Raw genomic sequence first — 18,714 nt, forward strand, 5'->3', positions numbered from 1 at the left:
GCCATGGAGGCTACGGCCTCGGCCACGGCTCTTGCTGGGCAGCTCAAGGTGGAACAAAGTGCACACCAGCTAACAAAAGGTGCTTTGGATGAGGCCCTTGCCGTAGCTGAGGCCTCGCAAACTGAGGCTGTGGTTTGGAGGGGGGCGGCTGAGGGTGAGTCCCAGTCCCCTTGTTTTATTTTCTTTTCCTTATGTTCATTCCCTAACTTCCTTGTGTGACGCAGAGCTGGGGAGTGAAGCTTCTAGGGCGGCCGAGGCTTCTCGGGTCGAGGCCCAGCGCCTGAAGGAGAAGGTCAAGGCTTCCTGGGCCGAGGCCCTACACTGGAAGGAGAAAGTCATGGCCTGTCAGGTCGAGACCCGATGCTGGGAGCAGAAGGCCAAGGGTGAGTTCCGTAGGCTTCCACCCCTAGTTTAGGTTGTTTTTTCCTTGCTCAACCTCATTCCATTTTCCGTGGTGCAGAGTCAGAGGCGGAGGTTACTCGAGTAGCCGAGGCTTCCAACACGGTGCAGACAGTGCTCGAGACCGAGATTGGGGAGCATGAGGCACTGAAGAGTGCCACCCATGCCACCTGCGACACCCTGGCTATCGAGGGGGTTCAGTCAGGCAGCTCCCTTAGGAGCCGTCTGACTACACTGAGCGGTCAAGTGCGTGAGCGGCTCCGAGGAGCGCTGCACACGTGCATCAAGCGCGCACTGGCCGTCATCGCCTCACACTATGTTGGTGTCAACCTTCAAGCCATCAGCGATGGCTACGTCTTGCCCGATGATGACGACAAGGCCGACGAGGTGGTGATGAAGCTGTTGGAGGTGGTGGAAGGCCCTGGCACCTCGCTGGTAATGTTGTTTGAAGAGGAGGTGGTCCCTCCCCCGCCGTCTGCTGATGTTGGAGGTGCTGAGCCTTGACCTAGGCCCAAGTGGCCATGTAAATAGAGTAGGAATTAGATTTGTGTCGTGATGCTTGTGGCCATCGAGGCCTTTCTTTTTAAAGTACTCGTGTTTCTTTAATCGTTTATCTTGTATTTCCGAGCCTCTGCCCTCTTGTTGTCTCTGATCCGATTTCTTTGCAAAAAACCTCCTTGGAGCCTAAGCTGTCCCCTAGGCGAAAGGAGGTGAGGGAGTGCTGTAGCCTGGAGGCATAGGCTGTCTCATGACTCAACCGGCCTTCTGGCCCTGAGTCGGGCTTTTGGTCCTTGGGTTTTCTGCAACCGATTCGTCAGAGCATGCTAGAGGGTTTGGCGTAGGAATTTTTTCGAAAGACGACTAAAAAATGGCATGTGGGACTTTAGGGGGAATCCCCCCTCTAGCCCCCGAGGGAGATTTGGTTCTACAGAGGCAGAGACGAGTCTCCCTTATGGTGTTATCGTGTTGCCAAGACCAACGGTAGGCTCGGGGAACTTCTCGAGAAATTAGATAAACTAAAAACGGGTTTCAATTGTATTCCGAGAAACAATATATACAATGCCTGGAATTTTAAGGATAAAAGCGACATAGCTGTTCTATGTTCCAAGCGTTGGTGAAGATTTTGCCCTTCTTGTTGGCTAGCTTGTAGGTCCCAGGCTTCAGTACTTGGGCGATGAGGTATGGTCCTTCCCATGGCGGGGTCAGCTTGTGGCGGCCCTTGTTGCTCTATGCTAGCCTCAACACCAGGTCGCCTACCTTCAAGTCTCGGCCTCAGACGCGCTGGGCCGGATAGCACCATAGGGTCTGCTGGTATTTAGCTGAGTGTAGCAGCGCGATGTCTTGGGCTTCCTCCAATTGGTCGAGGGCGTCCTCTCGGGTGGTGTGATTACTTTGTTTGTTATAGGCTTGTAGCCTTGGGGAGCCATATTCCAAGTCAGTGGGGAGGATAGCCTCGGCTCCATAGACCAAGAAGAAAGGCGTGAACCCTGTGGCTCGGCTTGGAGTGTTCCTCAGGCTCTAGATGACCGATGGGAGTTCGGCGAGCCATTTCTTGCCAAACTTCTTCAACCGGTTGTAAATTCTTGGCTTCAGGCCTTGTAGGATCATGTTGTTGGCACGTTCTACTTGGCCATTGGTCCTTGGGTGTCCTACGGCTGACCAGGCCACACAGATGTGGTGGTCATCGCAAAACGTCAAGAATTTTTTGCCGGTGAACTGTGTCCCATTGTCGGTGATGATGGTGTTAGGAATCCCAAACCTGTGGATAATGTCGGTGAAGAACAGCACCGCTTGCTCGGATTTGATTCGATTGATTGGACGAGCCTCGATCCATTTGGAGAACTTGTCGATTGATACCAGTAGATGGGTGTAGCCCCCGGGGGCCTTTTGCAGAGGCCCGACCATGCCGAGCCCCCACATGGCGAACGGCCATGTGATGGGGATGGTTTAGAGGGCCAAGGCCGGGAGATGCATCTATCGAGCGTAGTACTGGCATCCTTCGTAGGAGCGTACTAGCTTGGTGGCGTCGGTGACCACCGTCGGCCAGTAGAACCCTTGGTGGAAAGCATTTCCTACGAGCGTCCGAGGCGCTGCATGGTGCCCACAGGCCCCTGCGTGCAAGTCCCAAAGCAGGGCTCAGCCCGCCTCGGTAGTGATACATCGTTGGAGGACACCAGAGGGACTTCATCTGTATAATTCATCATTGCGGAGGACGTAAGTCTTGGCTCGACGCGCAAGCCATCGGGCTTCGGTCCTGTCACTAGGAAGCTCCCCCCGATCAAGCCAATCGAGGAATGGGATTCGCCAATCTATGTCCTGGTCGGTCTACGGAGGCTCGGTGTTGACTTCCATGACCTCGGGCTTGGTCGAGGAGACCTCGGCAGTAGAGGGGGCGTTGAGCCCTGCCACGGATTCCACAGGTGGGCCCTCCTCTGTTACCAAGGTGTAGTCAATGGAAGGTTTGTGGAGGTCCCTGGCAAAGACGTTTGGGGGGACCAGAGCCCGTGCCGAGGCCATCTTTGCCAGTTCGTCGGCGGCCTCATTGTACTTCTGCGCGATGTGGTTTAGTTCGAGACCGTCAAACTTGTCTTCTAGGCGACGCACCAACTTGTAGTAAGCCTCCATTTTGGGGTCGAGGCAATTTGACTCCTTCATGACCTGATCGACGACGAGCTGCGAGTCGCCCCGGACGTCGAGACGTCGTACCCCAAGTTCGATGGCGACTTGCAAGCCATTGACGAGGGCCTCGTACTCGGCCACGTTGTTGGAGGTAGCGAAGTAGAGCCGCACCATGTAGCGCATGTGTACTCCGAGGGATGAGATGAAGAGGAGACCCACGCCTGCCCCGGTCTTCATCAGAGACCCATCGAAGTACATGGTCCAGCATTCTGTCTAGATTTGAGCAGGTGGTAGTTGGGTGTCGGTCCACTTAGCTACAAAATTGGCCAAGACCTGAGACTTAATTGCTTTCCGAGGCGCAAAAGTCAAGGCTTCCCCCATAAGCTTGACAGGGCCACTTGGCTATCCTGCCTGAGGCCTCCTAGTTATGGACTATCTCTCCTAAAGGGAAAGACGATACCACAGTCACTAGGGTGAGACTCGAAGTAGTGACGCAGCTTGCGCCGGGCTAGGACTACTGGTGTAGACCAGCTTCTAGATGTGAGGGTAACTTGTTTTGGTCTTAGAGAGCACATTCGCTGATGAAGTAAATAGGTCGTTGGGTGGGTAGATCATACCCCTCTTCCTACCTTTCTACCACTATGGCTGCGCTGACCACTTGGGTCATTGCGGCGACATAGAGTAAGAGGGCCTCGTCCCTGGCCGGGGGGGACCAGGATAGGAGGATTCGTGAGTAGCGCTTTGAGTCTATCGAGGGCTTCTTCGGCCTCGGGGGTCCAAGAAAAATGCTCAGATTTTCTCAAGAGTCGGTACAGAGGACAAGCCTTTTTCGCAGAGGCGCGAGATGAAGCGGCTCAGGGCCACAAGGCATCCCATGACCCTCTGTACTCCCTTGAGATCTCTGATTGGTCCTATACTGGTTATGGCCGAGACCTTCTCTGGGTTGGCTTCGATGCCGCATTCCGAGACTATGAATCCCAAGAGCATGCCTCGGGGGACCCCAAACACGCACTTCTCGGGATTGAGTTTGATGCCCTTCTCTCTAAGGCATTTGAAGGCTATCCTTAAGTCATCGACGAGATCCTCGGCCTTTCTGGTCTTGACCATGATGTCGTCCACATAGGCCTCGACGGTCCACCCAATGTGGTCACCAAAGACCTAGGTCATGCACCGCTAGTATGTGGCCCCTGCATTTCTGAGGCCGAAAGGCATAGTCACGTAGCAATACATGCCGAACGGGGTGATGAAAGAAGTCGCAAGCTGGTCGGATTCTTTCATCTTGATTTGATGGTAACCAGAATACGCATTGAGGAAAGACAGGGTCTCGCACCCCGCAGTGGAGTCAACGATCTGATCGATTTGGGGTAATGGGAAGGGGACTTTCAGACAGGCTTTGTTCAAACCGGTGTAGTCTACACACATCCTCCATTTCCCGTTTTTCTTCCTAACTAACATGGGGTTAGCCAACCACTCTGGTGGGACACTTCCTTGATGAACCCGGCTGCCAAGAGTCTCTGCACCTCCTCACCGATGGCCCTATGCTTTTCCTCGTCGAAGCAGTGCAAGCGTTGCTTCACCGGTCTAGAGCCAGCCCGGATGTCCAAGGTGTGCTTGGCGACCTCCCTCGGTATGCTCGGCATGTCTGAGGGACTCCATGCGAACATGTCGGCATTCGCACGGAGGAAGTCGACGAGCACGGCTTCCTATTTGATGTCAAGGGTGGCGCTGATCCTCAGCGCCCGGTCGTCGGGGCAGGCGGGGTCGACCGGGACGAGCTTGATGGCCTCCGCGGGCTCGAATGTCCCTACGCGATGCTTGGATTCAGGTGCCTCACCACTGAGTTGGTCGAGGTTGGCGATGAGGGTTTCGGCCTCGGCGAGAGCCTCGGCGTACTCGATGCACTCGACGTCGCAATCGTATGCGTGTTCGTACGTGGACTCAATCGTGATGATACCGCTGGGGCCTGGCATCTTGAGCTTGAGGTAGGTATAGTTGGGGACTGCCATGAACTTGGCATAGCATGGCCGCCCTAGGATGGTGTGGTAGGTTCCTATGAACCCGACCACCTCGAAGGTAAGGACCTCCTTGCGGTAGTTGGAGGGGGTACCGAAGCAGACGGGAAGGTCGATGCGCCCAAGGGGTCACGTGCGTTTCCCTGGCACGATGCCGTGGAAGGGTGCGGCATCTCCTTAGAGCCTCGATCGGTCGATCTCCAAGAGCTCTAGGGTGTTGGCGTATAGGATATTGAGGCTGCTGCCTCCGTCCATCAACACCTTGGAGAGTCGGGTGTTGCCGATGATCGGGTCGACAACAAGTGGGTACTACCCGGGATTCAGAACATGGTCGGGGTGGTCGTCTCAATCAAAGGTGATCACCTCCTGAGATTAGTCGAGGTACCGTGGAGTGGCCACTTTGACCGAGAAGACCTCTCGGCATTCCCTATTTTGCTGCCGCGCTGTAAGGCACGCCGAGGGTCCGCCGAAGATCATGAAGGCATTGTGTACCTCGGGGAACCCATCGTCCTTGTCATCGTCCTGGTCGCCAGCACCCTTCTGCTTGGTGTCGTCATCGGGGAGCCCGAGCCTGGTGTAGTAACGCCGTAGCATGGAGCAATCCTTGAGGGCGTGCTTGACCGGGCCTTGGTGGTAAGGGCAGGGTTTCTTAAGCATGTCAGTCGAAAGGTCTGGGGCCCCGGGGGCCTCGGGGATTCTTGCGTTCTGCGGCCGCAACCATATCGGTCTCGAGGACGGCCCGCTTTCCCTGGTGATCCTTCTTCTTCCTTTTGGGGAGGCGAGGAACTGAGGCCTCGGGGGCCTCATCCCTCCACTTCCCCTTGGCGTTGTCTGTGGGGAAGATGGCCCCTATAGCTTCCTCGCCTAAGGCAAAATTGGTGGCGATGTCGAGGAGCGCGGCGGCCGAACGCGGCACGTTCTGGCCTAATTCTCAGACCAAGTCTCGGTAGGTTGTGCCAGAGAGAAAGGCCTGGACGATCTCTGAGTCGCCGACGCTGGGCAACTCGGTGCACTATTTAGAGAAGCGCTGAATGAAGTCCCGAAGGGACTCGTCTGGTTTCTAGCGACAACTCTTAAGGTCCTAGGAGTTTCCAGGGCGCACGTATGTGCCCTGGAAATTCTCGACGAAGATCTGAACCAAGTCACGCCAGTCGTGGATCTGAGAGGGAGGAAGGTGCTTGAGCCAGGCTCGCGCTGAGTCTGATAAGAGCAAGGGGAGGTTGTGGATGATGAGCTGGTCATTGTCTGCGCCGCCTAGCTAACAAGCTAGGTGGTAGTTGGCAAGCTAGAGCTCGGGGTTGGTCTCGCCACTATACTTGGTGAGGTTGGCTGGCTAGCGAAACCGGGCTGGAAACTGAGCATTGCGGATGGCTCTACTAAAGACTCGAGGGCCAGGTGGTTCAGGAGAAGGACTGCGGTCTTCCTCACTGTCATATCGGCTACCTCGATGCGAATGGTAGCCTCGAGCGGGCCCCTCCCCATCGTGGCGCCGTCGCCGGCCGATCACCTCGTGGTCGCCCTAGGCCTCGCGTCGGTTGTCGAGGCGGTCGTGGACCGGGGGGACTATCGATACGGGACCCATGGGGTTTCGCACGGAGAAGAGAGAAGAAGACCTAGTCCAACTAGGATTCCCTACATGTAATCCTACTAGAACTAGTTACACATAATCCTACTAGGATCTCTACTTTGTAACCGACTAGGACTCCCGCCTCTCCTAGACTATATAAAGGAGGGCAGGGGTCCCTAGATCGGCAGATAAGAGACACAGGAGAGACACACATAACCGACAGAACTCACAACCACAACAAATAGCGTAGGGCGCAACATACTATCCACCCCAGACTGGACGTAGGGCGCCGTGACTTTCCGGTGTGCCGAACCAGTATAAATCATTGTCTCCCTGCGTTTACCATCGAGTTCCTACAAACGCCGATACCCCTCCGAACAAATCACCGTCCTAGGTACTCCCGTGGTGGGTTGCCGGTGGTAAAACATCGACAGCTGGCGCGCTAGGTAGGGGACCTCGGCGCTTTGCGTTCGAGAGCTCGGTGGACCTCAAAATCAAGATTCACCGCGGCTGTCATTGGCATCATTCGACAACTCGCTGAAGCGCATGTTCTCGGCGATGTCCTCGTACATCCAATCGATCGTTTAGGCTGCCGCTGGGAAGGTGCGCGTACACTAACAGCAACCCGACATCTCGAGGCATAGTACAAGCAGCTGGGTAGTACACGGAGCCACTGGAGGACAAGTGCAAGCCGAACTAGAATCAGCTTCGGTCTGATCACGGTGCCAAGTCCGAATAGAATTAATTTACTCAGCTCCAGGATGATTCAACTCCATCACGGACAACCTATCCAGAATAGGACACAGAGCAAGACGACATCAGGCAGATTCATAAGAGAAAATATGGGATGACGTATACATCAGCAAAGCGACAAAGATTCCGTACACAAACTAATACAATGTTTAGAAGCAAGCACGTACAAGTCCTAGGGCCAATTCTATCCAAGCCGAGTACTGTATCAAGCAAAAAGTCCTGGCATCGGATACAAATTCTACTATGATAGACAAGACGATATCCATCTGCTCAAAGTACATGCAAAGGATGCTACAAGGATGACACAAGCAGCAAGCTACCCAAAAGCAATCAGCGTATTAATATTTAGTTTTTTCATATACGCGTATATATGCAAATATACATGGAGAAGGCACATTGACAACTCAACTGGAACGGATCCGGTCAAGAACTAGATGACAAGAACTCACCACGATGTCCAACCACTTCAAGATGCAAATAAAGAAGGTGTACATACACGTGCAAACATAACAAGCCATCCAGTCAAATCAGAACCAAGCCAGAAGCTAACAAGATGTCCAAGACCACAAGCAAATTGCATCGCTGCATCAAGATCCACCGGGTTGCTCGGCTACATGCACACGACGACAACTCGGCTCCTTCAAGAATCTACCAGGGAGCAACTTACCTCACCATGCAAGCCAAGATGACGAAGCAAAGCAAGGCCAATGGCAACGTATACGTGTATATATTCATGCACGAACAGATGTCTACGACTGCCTCAAAAAAAAGGGAGGGGGTCAACAAGAAGGCTCACGTCAAGCTGGAAGGGTGCACCGCCCCCACGCCGTCAGCGCCGATCACAACACCAACTCGACGACTCTACCGTGTGACGCTTGATAGACTACTCCCACTACTCGGACTCAACCGGGTACTCAACAATGGCTTCCTGATACTCGGCAGCGACTTCAGAGTACACGCGATGGGTTCTGAGTTGTTCCGAGTACTCAACATACCGCGATCGCTTGTTGTAAAAAAAACGTGATCGCTCAGCCGGTTTACCTCATCAGCAAAGTACTCGATAGAACTATTCGACTACTTCAAGGTGTTCGACTACATCCGGCAACAAGAGAGCTATCAAATCTCCTTCCAACTACTTGGCTGCACGCCGCGCCGAATGCAACGTAAACAACTCGGCTGCGGTGATGGACAACTCTGCCATGAACCAAGCTAAGTAACGCTTTAATTTTTTACATTTCGGATATTATTCGTATGCCTCTGTGGCCATATCATCTTCCCCTAACGGCTGTTAGTTTCCTCGGATAGTAAGCCTTAATTCGTGAAGCTTGTTTTCTCGAATGGATGGTCACGTCAAATGAACCTCTGAACCATACGGATGGTCACGTCAAAGAACCTCTGAACCATATGGGTGGTCACGTCAATGGACCTCTGAACCAAATGCGAGATTCAAGTGCTTAAACGTAACAGGCTACTACCCAGGAAATTAACCGACCTAGCAAGGGAAGACACAAAAAATCATCATGCGAGCAAACATAGTGCTCAACATACAAAAAAATCATCATGCGAGCAAACATAGCGCTCTAGGTCTTCTCATAACGGTCGCCGAATTCCTCAGGTAGAACATGCCTTAATCCATGAAGCTTGTCTACTCACATGGACGGTCACGAACCGAGTACCAGGCTCACATGGTCACGTCATGAACCTCTGAACCATACGCTAGAGATTCAAGTGCTTAAACGTAACAGGACACTACCTGAGGAATTTGCATGGCCTAGCAAGAGCAAGACGCAAAAAGTTTATATGCATTTCATAATGCCGGGGCCCGCCCCAGATTGATTATTCAAATATGGGACATGCTCCCCACTTCATATCCGGAATGTCATTTACAATATATTTTTATGTTTAACATGCAGGGGAGCTACATCGGTACCATGAGATCAGGAAAACATGCTCCTGAGAGCTAGTCCAGAAACAACCCGGATTGATCAAAAAACAACCCGGATGAGGTACATACAAATTCAGAAAGAACCTGGACGAAGCGCAAACAACCCCAAAGAGGTGCTGCAAGTACCAAGACAAATTCAGAAAGAACCCAGATTGATCAGAAAATAACCCGGATGAGGTACATACAAGTTCAGAAAGAACCTGGGCGAAGCGCAAACAACCCCGAAGAGGTGCTGCAAGTACCAAGACAAATTCAGAAAGAACCCGGATTGATCAGAAAACAACCCGGATGAGGTACATACAAGTTCAGAAAGAACCTGGATGAAGCGCAAACAACCCCAAAGAGGTGCTGCAAGTACCAAGACAAATTCAGAAAGAACCCGGATTGATCAGAAAACAACCCGGATGAGGTACATATAAGTTCAGAAAGGACCTGGACGAAGTGCAAACAACCCGGAAGAGGTGCGGCAAGAACCAAGACAAGATCAGAAAGAAACCGGATGAATCAAAAACAACCTGGAAGAACATTTCAGAAAGAACCCGGATTGATAAAAAAAACAACCCGGATGAGGTACATACAAATTCAGAAAGAACCTGGACGAAGTGCAAATAACCTGGAAGAGGGACATCAAGAACCAGAGAAGTCTAGAAACGACCTCGTTGAATCAAAAACAACTCAGAAGAGCATCACGGCTTAGTAAAAAAACTAAGCTCGAGGGCTCGAATTCAAGGATGAAAGACCAAGAATACAAGTACTCAAGACTACAACAAAGACAACACATCAAGACCCTTCATCCGATTTCTATTCTAAACAAAAGTACTCGGAGAAGGCTCGGGGGCTGCGGGATACATAACCCCAAAAATTTTTTTGAAGACAAGAATCTGGACCCTCCAACTTTTGCAAGCAAAAGCAAGAGGCTCGGGGGCTACACTCAGTGAGTGCAATTTTTACGAAAAATTGCACCCACCGAAAAAGAACTCGGAGCAACCAAGAAGACTAAAGGGACCCTCTGGCTTCTTGTCCCAACAAGCAAGAGGCTCGGAGGCTACACTCACTGAGTGCACTTTTATCCAAAAGTGCACATCAGCCGAAGAAAACACAAAGAAGACCAACTCAAGGATTCACTTCAAGAAGAACCTCGAACGGATTTACAACAACTCAACGAAGACCAAGAAGAACAAGAAGGCTTCCGAAGCTCATCCATGAGAAGCTCGAGGGCTTGTCGATACAGGACCCATGGGGTTTCGCACGGAGAAGAGAGAAGAAGACCTAGTCCAACTAGGATTCCCTACATGTAATCCTACTAGAACTAGTTACACATAATCCTACTAGGATCTCTACTTTGTAACCGACTAGGACTCCCGCCTCTCCTGGACTATATAAAGGAGGGCAGGGGTCCCTAGATCAACAGATAAGAGACACAGGAGAGACACACATAACCGACAGAACTCACAACCACAACAAATAGCGCAGGGCGCAATATACTATCCACCCCAGACTGGACGTAGGGTGCCGTGACTTTCCGGCGTGCCGAACCAGTATAAATCATTGTCTCCCTGCGTTTACCATCGAGTTCCTGCAAACGCCGATACCCCTCCAAACAAATCACCGTCTCGGGTACTCCCGTGGCGGGTTGCCGGTGGTAAAACATCGACAGGGACCCTGTTGATGGTCGGCACCCGAGCAGGCTCGGGACGAACCGAGGCCTCCCTATCCTGCCGATGCGGTGTTGAGGGGAGGTCCGAGACGGCACCGCGCCGCCGGGAAGCGAAACTCTCAGCCTGCTGCACCACGGCAGTCTCGAGGAGATCCCGGAGCTCACCGCGAACCCATCGTCCCTCCGTGGTGGAGGGCTCGGGCATCGAGCGCACTAGCATTGCCGCACCCGCGACATTCTGGCTAGCATGATTGAAGATTGGGGGACGATCATCCCCTTCATCGTCGTTGATGCGATGGTGCACGTCGCGAGCCCGTTGCCGGGCTCCTCCGCCGTCACCGTGGCCTTGCTGCTCCTGCTCGAGAGTGCTTCAGAGTTGTTGGAGAAGGAGTCGATCTTGCTCGACCTTGGCTTGAAGCTCGTGGAGTTGTTCCAAGTCCGGGCGCTGGAATTGTCCGAGGGCAAGGTTCTCGTTCCGCGCTGCAGGTGGGACAATGCACGAAGGCGTAGCATCACCCGTTCCCTGACGAAGAGGAGTGTGGTTGTCTACCCCCTCGTCTTCGTCGCCCATGCTTGGCATCCCAAGTCCGACGTGGAAGCACTCACGAGTGGGATCATAAGTACCTTCATTGTCAGAATCGGAGTAGCCAAAGCAATAATCGCTTGCGGCCAAGAAACGACGCATGGTCTCGTGGTCGTGGAGGTCAGAGAAATCTGCTCTGGCCCATGCCTCGTCCTCCTCTGAGGAGTTGGCGCGGGTGTGGGTCAATGTGGCAGTGTCGAAGTTGGAAGTGAAGTGCTGGCAACGCTCCGAAAGATCCATGTGAGCAGAAGCGTAGGCATAAGCATAAGATGCGGTAGCATTTCTTAACCTAAAGGGGCATGGAGATAGTGTCGTTGCCGAGCTCTGCTCTGCCGGAGTTGGCTCCTTATAGAGTGGTGGAGCGGAGCTTGATGTCGGGGCATCGCTGGGCGCCACTGGCGTTTTTCCCTTGTCCATGCTCAGGCTAGACAGATCCCTAACCAGGGACCCTGTGCCAACATCTGGTCATGGGATGTCGGTGGAGAGTGGTGAGTCACCCTGGGTTTGCGTGGCATCGGGGTGATCCTGCTCGCGTCGCGCCTGGCGAGCGCAGCGAGAACGGCCGCCCGGGCGCCGCCTGCGCCTGGGCCACCGGTGCGTGACGTCGTCGTCGGCAGGCGGGGCTCAGGGTGTGAGAAGTACCATGTCATACTTGTGCCCTAGAGACATGAACTCCAGGCTCCCAAACCAAACCACCGTGCCGAGACGCAACGGTCGTACGGGGTCTGCCATCCAGAACTTGTTGGGGTGACGAAATTGACACGCAGAGGCCCCTACCTAGCATGCCAATTGTCGGTGTTTTAGACCGGGGGGTCCTCAACCAACTAGTGAATTTATCCTGTGTGTTCCCGATTCCAAATGGTGATGCAAAGAGACACAAGGTTTATACTGGTTCGGGCAATTCGAGCCCTATGTCCAGTCTAGGAGATTGATCTTGTATTCCTTGCACCGAAGTGCTCGTAGTAGGGGGTTACAAGCTAGGTGAGAGAGGGAGCTAGTCCCAGGTCTCGGTGGGGAGTGATGCGGGCTGCTTGAGACGTTGCTCTCAAGCGGTGAGGTAGTGCGCGTGTTACAGAGTGTTGTTCTTCATGAGAACCTGTCTTCTCCCTCTAGAAATAGCCCGAGCCCTTTCCTTTTATAGTTTGAAGGGAGGACCAGGGCAGTACATGAGCTAGCTATACGGCATCGTGCGAACAGAGGCGGCGTGTCCGTGCCCTGTAGCCTGTTCCTGTGGCGGCGCGGTCGTCGGAGTGGTCCATCCTTGGAGCACTGGGGCGGCGTGCTGGTCACATCTGATCCTATGCGTCGTGGGAGCTCCAGGGCTGCCTCGGAGCGGGTGCGGCGGTCAGCGTGTGGGTCAGCTGTGGATTGACTGTACGCGAAGGCCGAGGCTCGGTCGGTGCTGAGGCCGCATCGCGGTGGGGGTCTCGGCAGGCACGAATCCCGAGATGGCTGAGACCCCGGTACAGAGTGCCGAGGCTCGGAGGCGATGATGACCCGGGCCAGGCTGCCCATGTCATGTTGTTTTCGAGGCGGGGATCGCGGGGCACAGTGTAGTGCGGGCGCTGATCGTGGGCACAGCGTCGGAATACAGTGGCCGGTAATCCCCGCCAGTGCCCTGTCTCAGCTGGTATGGCGCTGATGTGACCTCATGTCCCGTTGGCCATTCCACGGTGTCGAGTCGTCGTTCCGGCTGAGATTGCGGGAGTGGTTGACGTATTAATGGGACATGACGTGCTGTCGGGAAGACCGGTCGAGGCAGGGGCGACGGGCTATGGACAAGCTAGCCTCGAGTGATATGGAGAATAAGGCCTCGCGCGAGATGGAGATTGGGCTCCTTGCTGAGGCCTTCCGTGAGAGGCCTCGCGCGAGGCGGAAATTGCGTCAGGACGCCGAGACCTCCTGTGAGAGGCCTGAGGCGATGCGAAGAGTTGGGTAGGCTCGGACGGGGCTGGTGATGAGCCCATGGCTTACCCTCTAACTTTGTTGTTGATGGCATTTAAGTGCCCCTTTTGGTGTACGCTCGGGGTACCCCGTTTTATGGTACCCGACAGAATGAACAAAAGTAAAGAATATGAAAGTGAAAGATGGAAAGAGATCAAGGGAGAGATTGTTAGATTGATCTCTAACCTAACTGGACCCAACGGCCTAGTTGAGCATTTGATTTGCGCCCTGATCGGGGGAGCCCAGCCCACCATGGCTGGAGGGCCCCTGTCACCCTGCGCTATATAAAGAGGTGGGGGCCGGCGGCTCTAATCACGAGGTTGACCTGAGCCGACCTCCCCACTGACAAACCATAAACCCGATCTAAGTGAGGGGCGCAGCCAGTGACGGGAAGTTTCCTCCGCCACAGCACTGCGCCTGTCATCATCTTCATCACCGGCACCGCTTCACCGACCGTCGCTGCCTTAGCGCAGACGTCGACCCCATGGCGGATACAAGCGGATCTCCTTCCACTGTGGTCTCAGGTCTGACACGACCATCTTCTACATCTCCCTTCTCTCTAGTTCTACATGCATTAGGAAGTACTATGCCTTTTATCCCGAAATAGAATCAGACAATGGCTAGATCTATGATCCTACGGTCCCAACAAGGACATCTCCAGCAGTGAGATAGCCGCTCTATAACGTATTCACATCATGCAAAAACAACATGATCAAAGGGAAGGGAAGAAGGAGACTAAGCGTGGCAAATGTCCTACACTTGAATGATAAAGGAAAGCAAGACCTTACTTCTTTTGCCAGGGCTGTTCTTACATAAGGTTCCCACATACTCTTATAATAGTGAGAATATTTCTGTTGGCTCTGTATCTATTGATATAATAACTGATTTTCTCTCAAGTCTCTCTCTCTCTCTCTCTCTCTCTCTCTCTCTCTCTCTCTCTCTCTCTCTCTCTCTCCTTGCTGTCTCTTCACGAAGAGACATGGGCGTTGTCTCATGGCTCTCTTGTTCGATTGGTTGGAAAACCTCCAAAAAAACAACAGTGACTCGCTGTTATAGATGTCGTGAGGACACATGAAGGCTGAGGAAGCATTACTTGTGTCCTCCATAAAGGTGGTCGATGCTTGGTTCAACAGCACAAGAAAGGAATTACAGGAAAGCCTCCATAAAACAACAGTGACTCACTGTTATAGATGCTGTGAGCACACAAGAAGGCTGAGGAAGTATTACTTGTGTCCCTATAAAGGTGGTCGATGCTTGGTTCAAGAGCACAAGAAAGGAATAAAGATCAATTTACTTATGTATGTGTTATAAGATCTATGACACATCTCAGGGCTGTCCGTCGTCTATTACTATAAGAGGAGGGGAAATTTTAAACCAAAACCTGCGTACCCTTAGTTGCCAACAACGCGTGCAAATATTCCATGCAAGGGATCCAGCAAGAAACTCGGTCGTCGATGCATGCGAGCTGAGTGTCATTGTAAGGTAAACTGCAAATCTGCAACTCAAGTATACACGGCTTATATTCATCTTCCCAGTTATGCTTTGATTTCATTTTGCAGTTTCAAGTATAAACTTGTTTCTTAGGAAAAAAAATTAGAAAAATAGAATGACCTTCCAGGAATCTCATTTCCATGATATTTAATTACACGGATAAATAATCTCTTGCGCTAGCTCCACTCCATGGCATGACAGAATTTGGCAAGTGGAATATTTTGATACGCGGAGGTGCGATATATGCATGTTGCCATTTTTTAATATATTTTGATACCGTCTTGTGGTATTTTATCATGTGGCATCATGCTTACATCCTATAGCTATCAACTCCAAGGAAATGAGGAGTCCCCCACCTTTTATTTTCTTGAAAATTTTGGCAGGACCTCCCTCTGCCGTCACAGTTCTACCACCATGTGTGTCTCGAGGAGGAAGAAGCTGGTTGTCATCCTGTTTTTATTTGCGGGTGCAATGTTTTCGTCCACACATAAAAAGAAAAACAGGCCGCGCCTACTAATCTTTTGTGTTGGTAAAAAAAGAATGGTTCAAAAGTTAGACATAGCAATAAGTTCTTTTTTACCGTGTATATTCATAATTGTACTTTTTAACATATATAGCTAGAAAATAGTATAGAACAACATGATGAAATTTATTCTTATGCCACATCATCGCACATCATTCAATAAATTTCAAAACCACTTAACTCATCCCAAGATTCAAAAGCAAATGATGGTTTAGGGTGTACAATATGTCTGGGTTTAATGTTTACATTACTTTCAAGACTTTCAGCAAAGTTTACGGTTGTAAAATATACCTTTTCCCTATCTAAGCGAATTTTAGGATAACTTTTTAAGTTGCCCTTCGTAAAAAATAAACAACATGAAACTTTTAGGGTATTTATGGGATCACGATCAGAAGTTTTAAAAAGTGTGACAGACACAAATGGAACTTTTTTGTATATATTCGATAGTCACGTTATAAAAAGCCTGTTCGACTATATATACGCTTGTTCATCTTGGTACCTGCTGTACAACAATTTGGTTTATAGCACAAAACAATATAATATCATTATTCACACCATGCATATGTAGAGAGACGACCATGTTTTTCTTTATATATAGGAGACCATTTATACACTCACTAAATCAAGTGTGTAGCTGAAACACACACATACGATGTTCTAATTAGAATGTCCTCTCTGATGTGTAGCTCCTAACTAAGTGAAGTGTCAAAGAAGCATGGCCCAAGCTTGGAACGGCCTCATTGTCCAAGTGATTGTTGATTGGGAGATTCAGATATTGTTGCTGCTAAGCTTCGCCCTGCAATTGCTGCTCTTCTTCTTTGGTGGCCTTCGGCGCCGCAGCAGTAATGCTCTGCTCAGGCTCTCACTATGGCTTGCATACCTATCAGCGGACTTCATTGCTGTATACGCCCTAGGTTACCTCTCAAGACATCTACCCACCACTACAACTACTACTGCAAATGGTGATAGATGTTACCAAGAATGCCTTCAATCCCAAGCATTGTCCAGCCCAAGCCACCCTCTCACTCTCTTGTGGGCACCATTCCTTCTCGTGCACCTTGGCGGGCAAGACACTGTGACTGCCTTCGCCCTGGAGGACAATGAGCTATGGCTGAGGCATTTTCTGAACATGATGGTCCAAGTATGCCTAGTTCTCTATGTGTTATGGAATTCAATGGCACATAACCAGCTTGTGATACCGGCAGCCTTTGTATTTGTCGCCGGAGTCATCAAGTATGGGGAGAGGATATGGGCGCTCAAGTGTGGGAGCCAGAAAGGCCTCAAGAGCTCTGCTATCAGCAGCATTATTGTATTTGATGATTCCACTCAGAAAACCATAGTTGCAAATGAATCATCCAGAGGGAGATATAGACATGAAGACATCCATCTTCAAACTGATATGAAATATTCATCGATTCTCAAGCGTGCTTTTCACTCCAATCTAGGTGTTCATGAGGTATTTGCTGGAAGGAAAATATACCAGATGGAGCCTGACACCGAACGGTTATTTCAGTTTCCTTACAACCAACCAATGACACCAAGATACACACAAGTAGTTTTCAAGCTAATGGAGATTGAGCTTAGCATGATGTACGACGATCTCTACACAAAAGCAAAAGTGATCCAAGCAAGGGGTGGGCTCATACTTCGATGTGTCTCCCTCACCTCCTCAATGGTTGCTTTTGTGTTGTTCCTCTTGACGAGCAACAACAAGAAAAGGCAGTACAGGTCTCCACCAAGAAGTGATGATGTAGTAGTAACATATATATTATTCATAGGAGCTTTTTGCTTGGAGGCTTTTGCTGCCATTCTTGCCATTATTTCACCACGGGCATTGGTGTCCATGGAACCCGACCAAGATAGACATGGAGGATGCAGTATCCTCTCCAGAGTACCATGGTTTATCTTTGCGAAGATCCAGCCAGAAACGAAGCCATGGTGGTCAAACTCAATTGGGCAATACAACTTCTTAAACTCCTGTGTTGCTGACGATAGGTCGAGGATAGCTCAAATGATGGTTAAGGTTGGAGCTAAGGAGATTTGGACTAGCATTCGACACATCAGGCATGCCAAAGTTACCACTGAAACAAAGAATCTCATCCACCAAGAGATCAATAGAGAGCACTTGGAGCCCCTAAGAATGCCTTCTCAATTGTATGATGTGGTCCAGCGCCCCTTCGAGGAGGCCTTGTTGTTGATGCACGTCTTCACAGACTTGCTCCTGTTCAAGGCAAGACACATGGGAGGGATAATGCAGCAGATGCGTCCGCTTATAGATTCATGCAAGGGGATGTCTGATTACATGTTGTTCCTGCTCGTCATGCACCCTGCATTGCTACCTGTTGGAGGCAACGTGCATGACTTACTAGTAAGAGCCACCAAGAGTTTCAAAGACAGATCTCGTGGTAGCAAGGAGATTTTTCTGGATAATTTGCCAACACAGTCTACTGCATTTCAGAATGCGTTCAATTTGACTGGGGAAGCTTTCTCCCTAGTGGAAGACATGGTGAAGCGCGAGGAGGATCTTCGTGCAGCGCTGCAAATGCTTGCGGAGACATGGGTGCGGCTGCTCATCTATGCAGCTGGGAAGTCCCGCCCGGAGGAGCATGCTCGCCGGCTGAGCACGGGAGGGGAGTTCCTCACCTTCATCTGGCTGCTCATGGCACATCGTCAGCTAGGGGACTTGTACTATGAGGTCGATCTCGTGGAAAGAGGTAAAGGGAGAGAAATTTATATGACTGGCGCAGTATGTTACACAGATGTAAAAGTTCTTTTTGAAGGCATCCCGAGAAGATCTCCTGTACATCCATGGAATAACTTCCAAGAGGACTCGGAAAGTGCAACTCCAAACAACGTGCTGCCGAGCTCGTCTTCAAAGTAGACGAAGTGAGTACTACTAGTTGTTACAGCAGTGATGTGTCTTGCCCTGTTTTCCTTTTTATTGTCTGGTTAATTTGGTTGCCCCTGTATCATTACATGTATTTACTCTTATTTGAGTTCGTTTGCTTGAAGGTACAAATATGTGCACTTTGTAAGATATCTATGGTGATTTTGTTGTTGCGCGCCCATATATATGTATGTGAAGATTTATATGTGCGAGACTACGCTCTCCTCGCCTCTCTGTTTTCTCCTTTTTTTTTAAATCTTCTCCTTTTTATACTCGGCAGCAGTCGCTGCCTGCCTGGGCTGTTTTGCCAACAGCTAGGCCGATGCTGGGCCAC

General features: G+C 51.0%; 1 protein-coding gene across 1 annotated transcript; it reads left to right on the top strand.

Moving 5' to 3' along the window:
• The first annotated feature begins 14,846 nt into the window (after window positions 1-14,846).
• Window positions 14,847-18,374, top strand: LOC136460325 (uncharacterized). The gene is made up of 2 exons (XM_066460068.1): window positions 14,847-14,961; window positions 16,180-18,374. Exon 2 carries the CDS (start codon window positions 16,209-16,211, stop codon window positions 18,372-18,374), a length of 2,166 nt encoding a protein of 721 aa, XP_066316165.1. The 5' UTR covers window positions 14,847-14,961; window positions 16,180-16,208.
• The last annotated feature ends 340 nt before the right edge of the window (window positions 18,375-18,714 follow it).

This window comes from Miscanthus floridulus, chromosome 6 (genome assembly GCF_019320115.1).
Source record: "Miscanthus floridulus cultivar M001 chromosome 6, ASM1932011v1, whole genome shotgun sequence".
NCBI classification, from domain to species: domain Eukaryota; kingdom Viridiplantae; phylum Streptophyta; class Magnoliopsida; order Poales; family Poaceae; genus Miscanthus; species Miscanthus floridulus.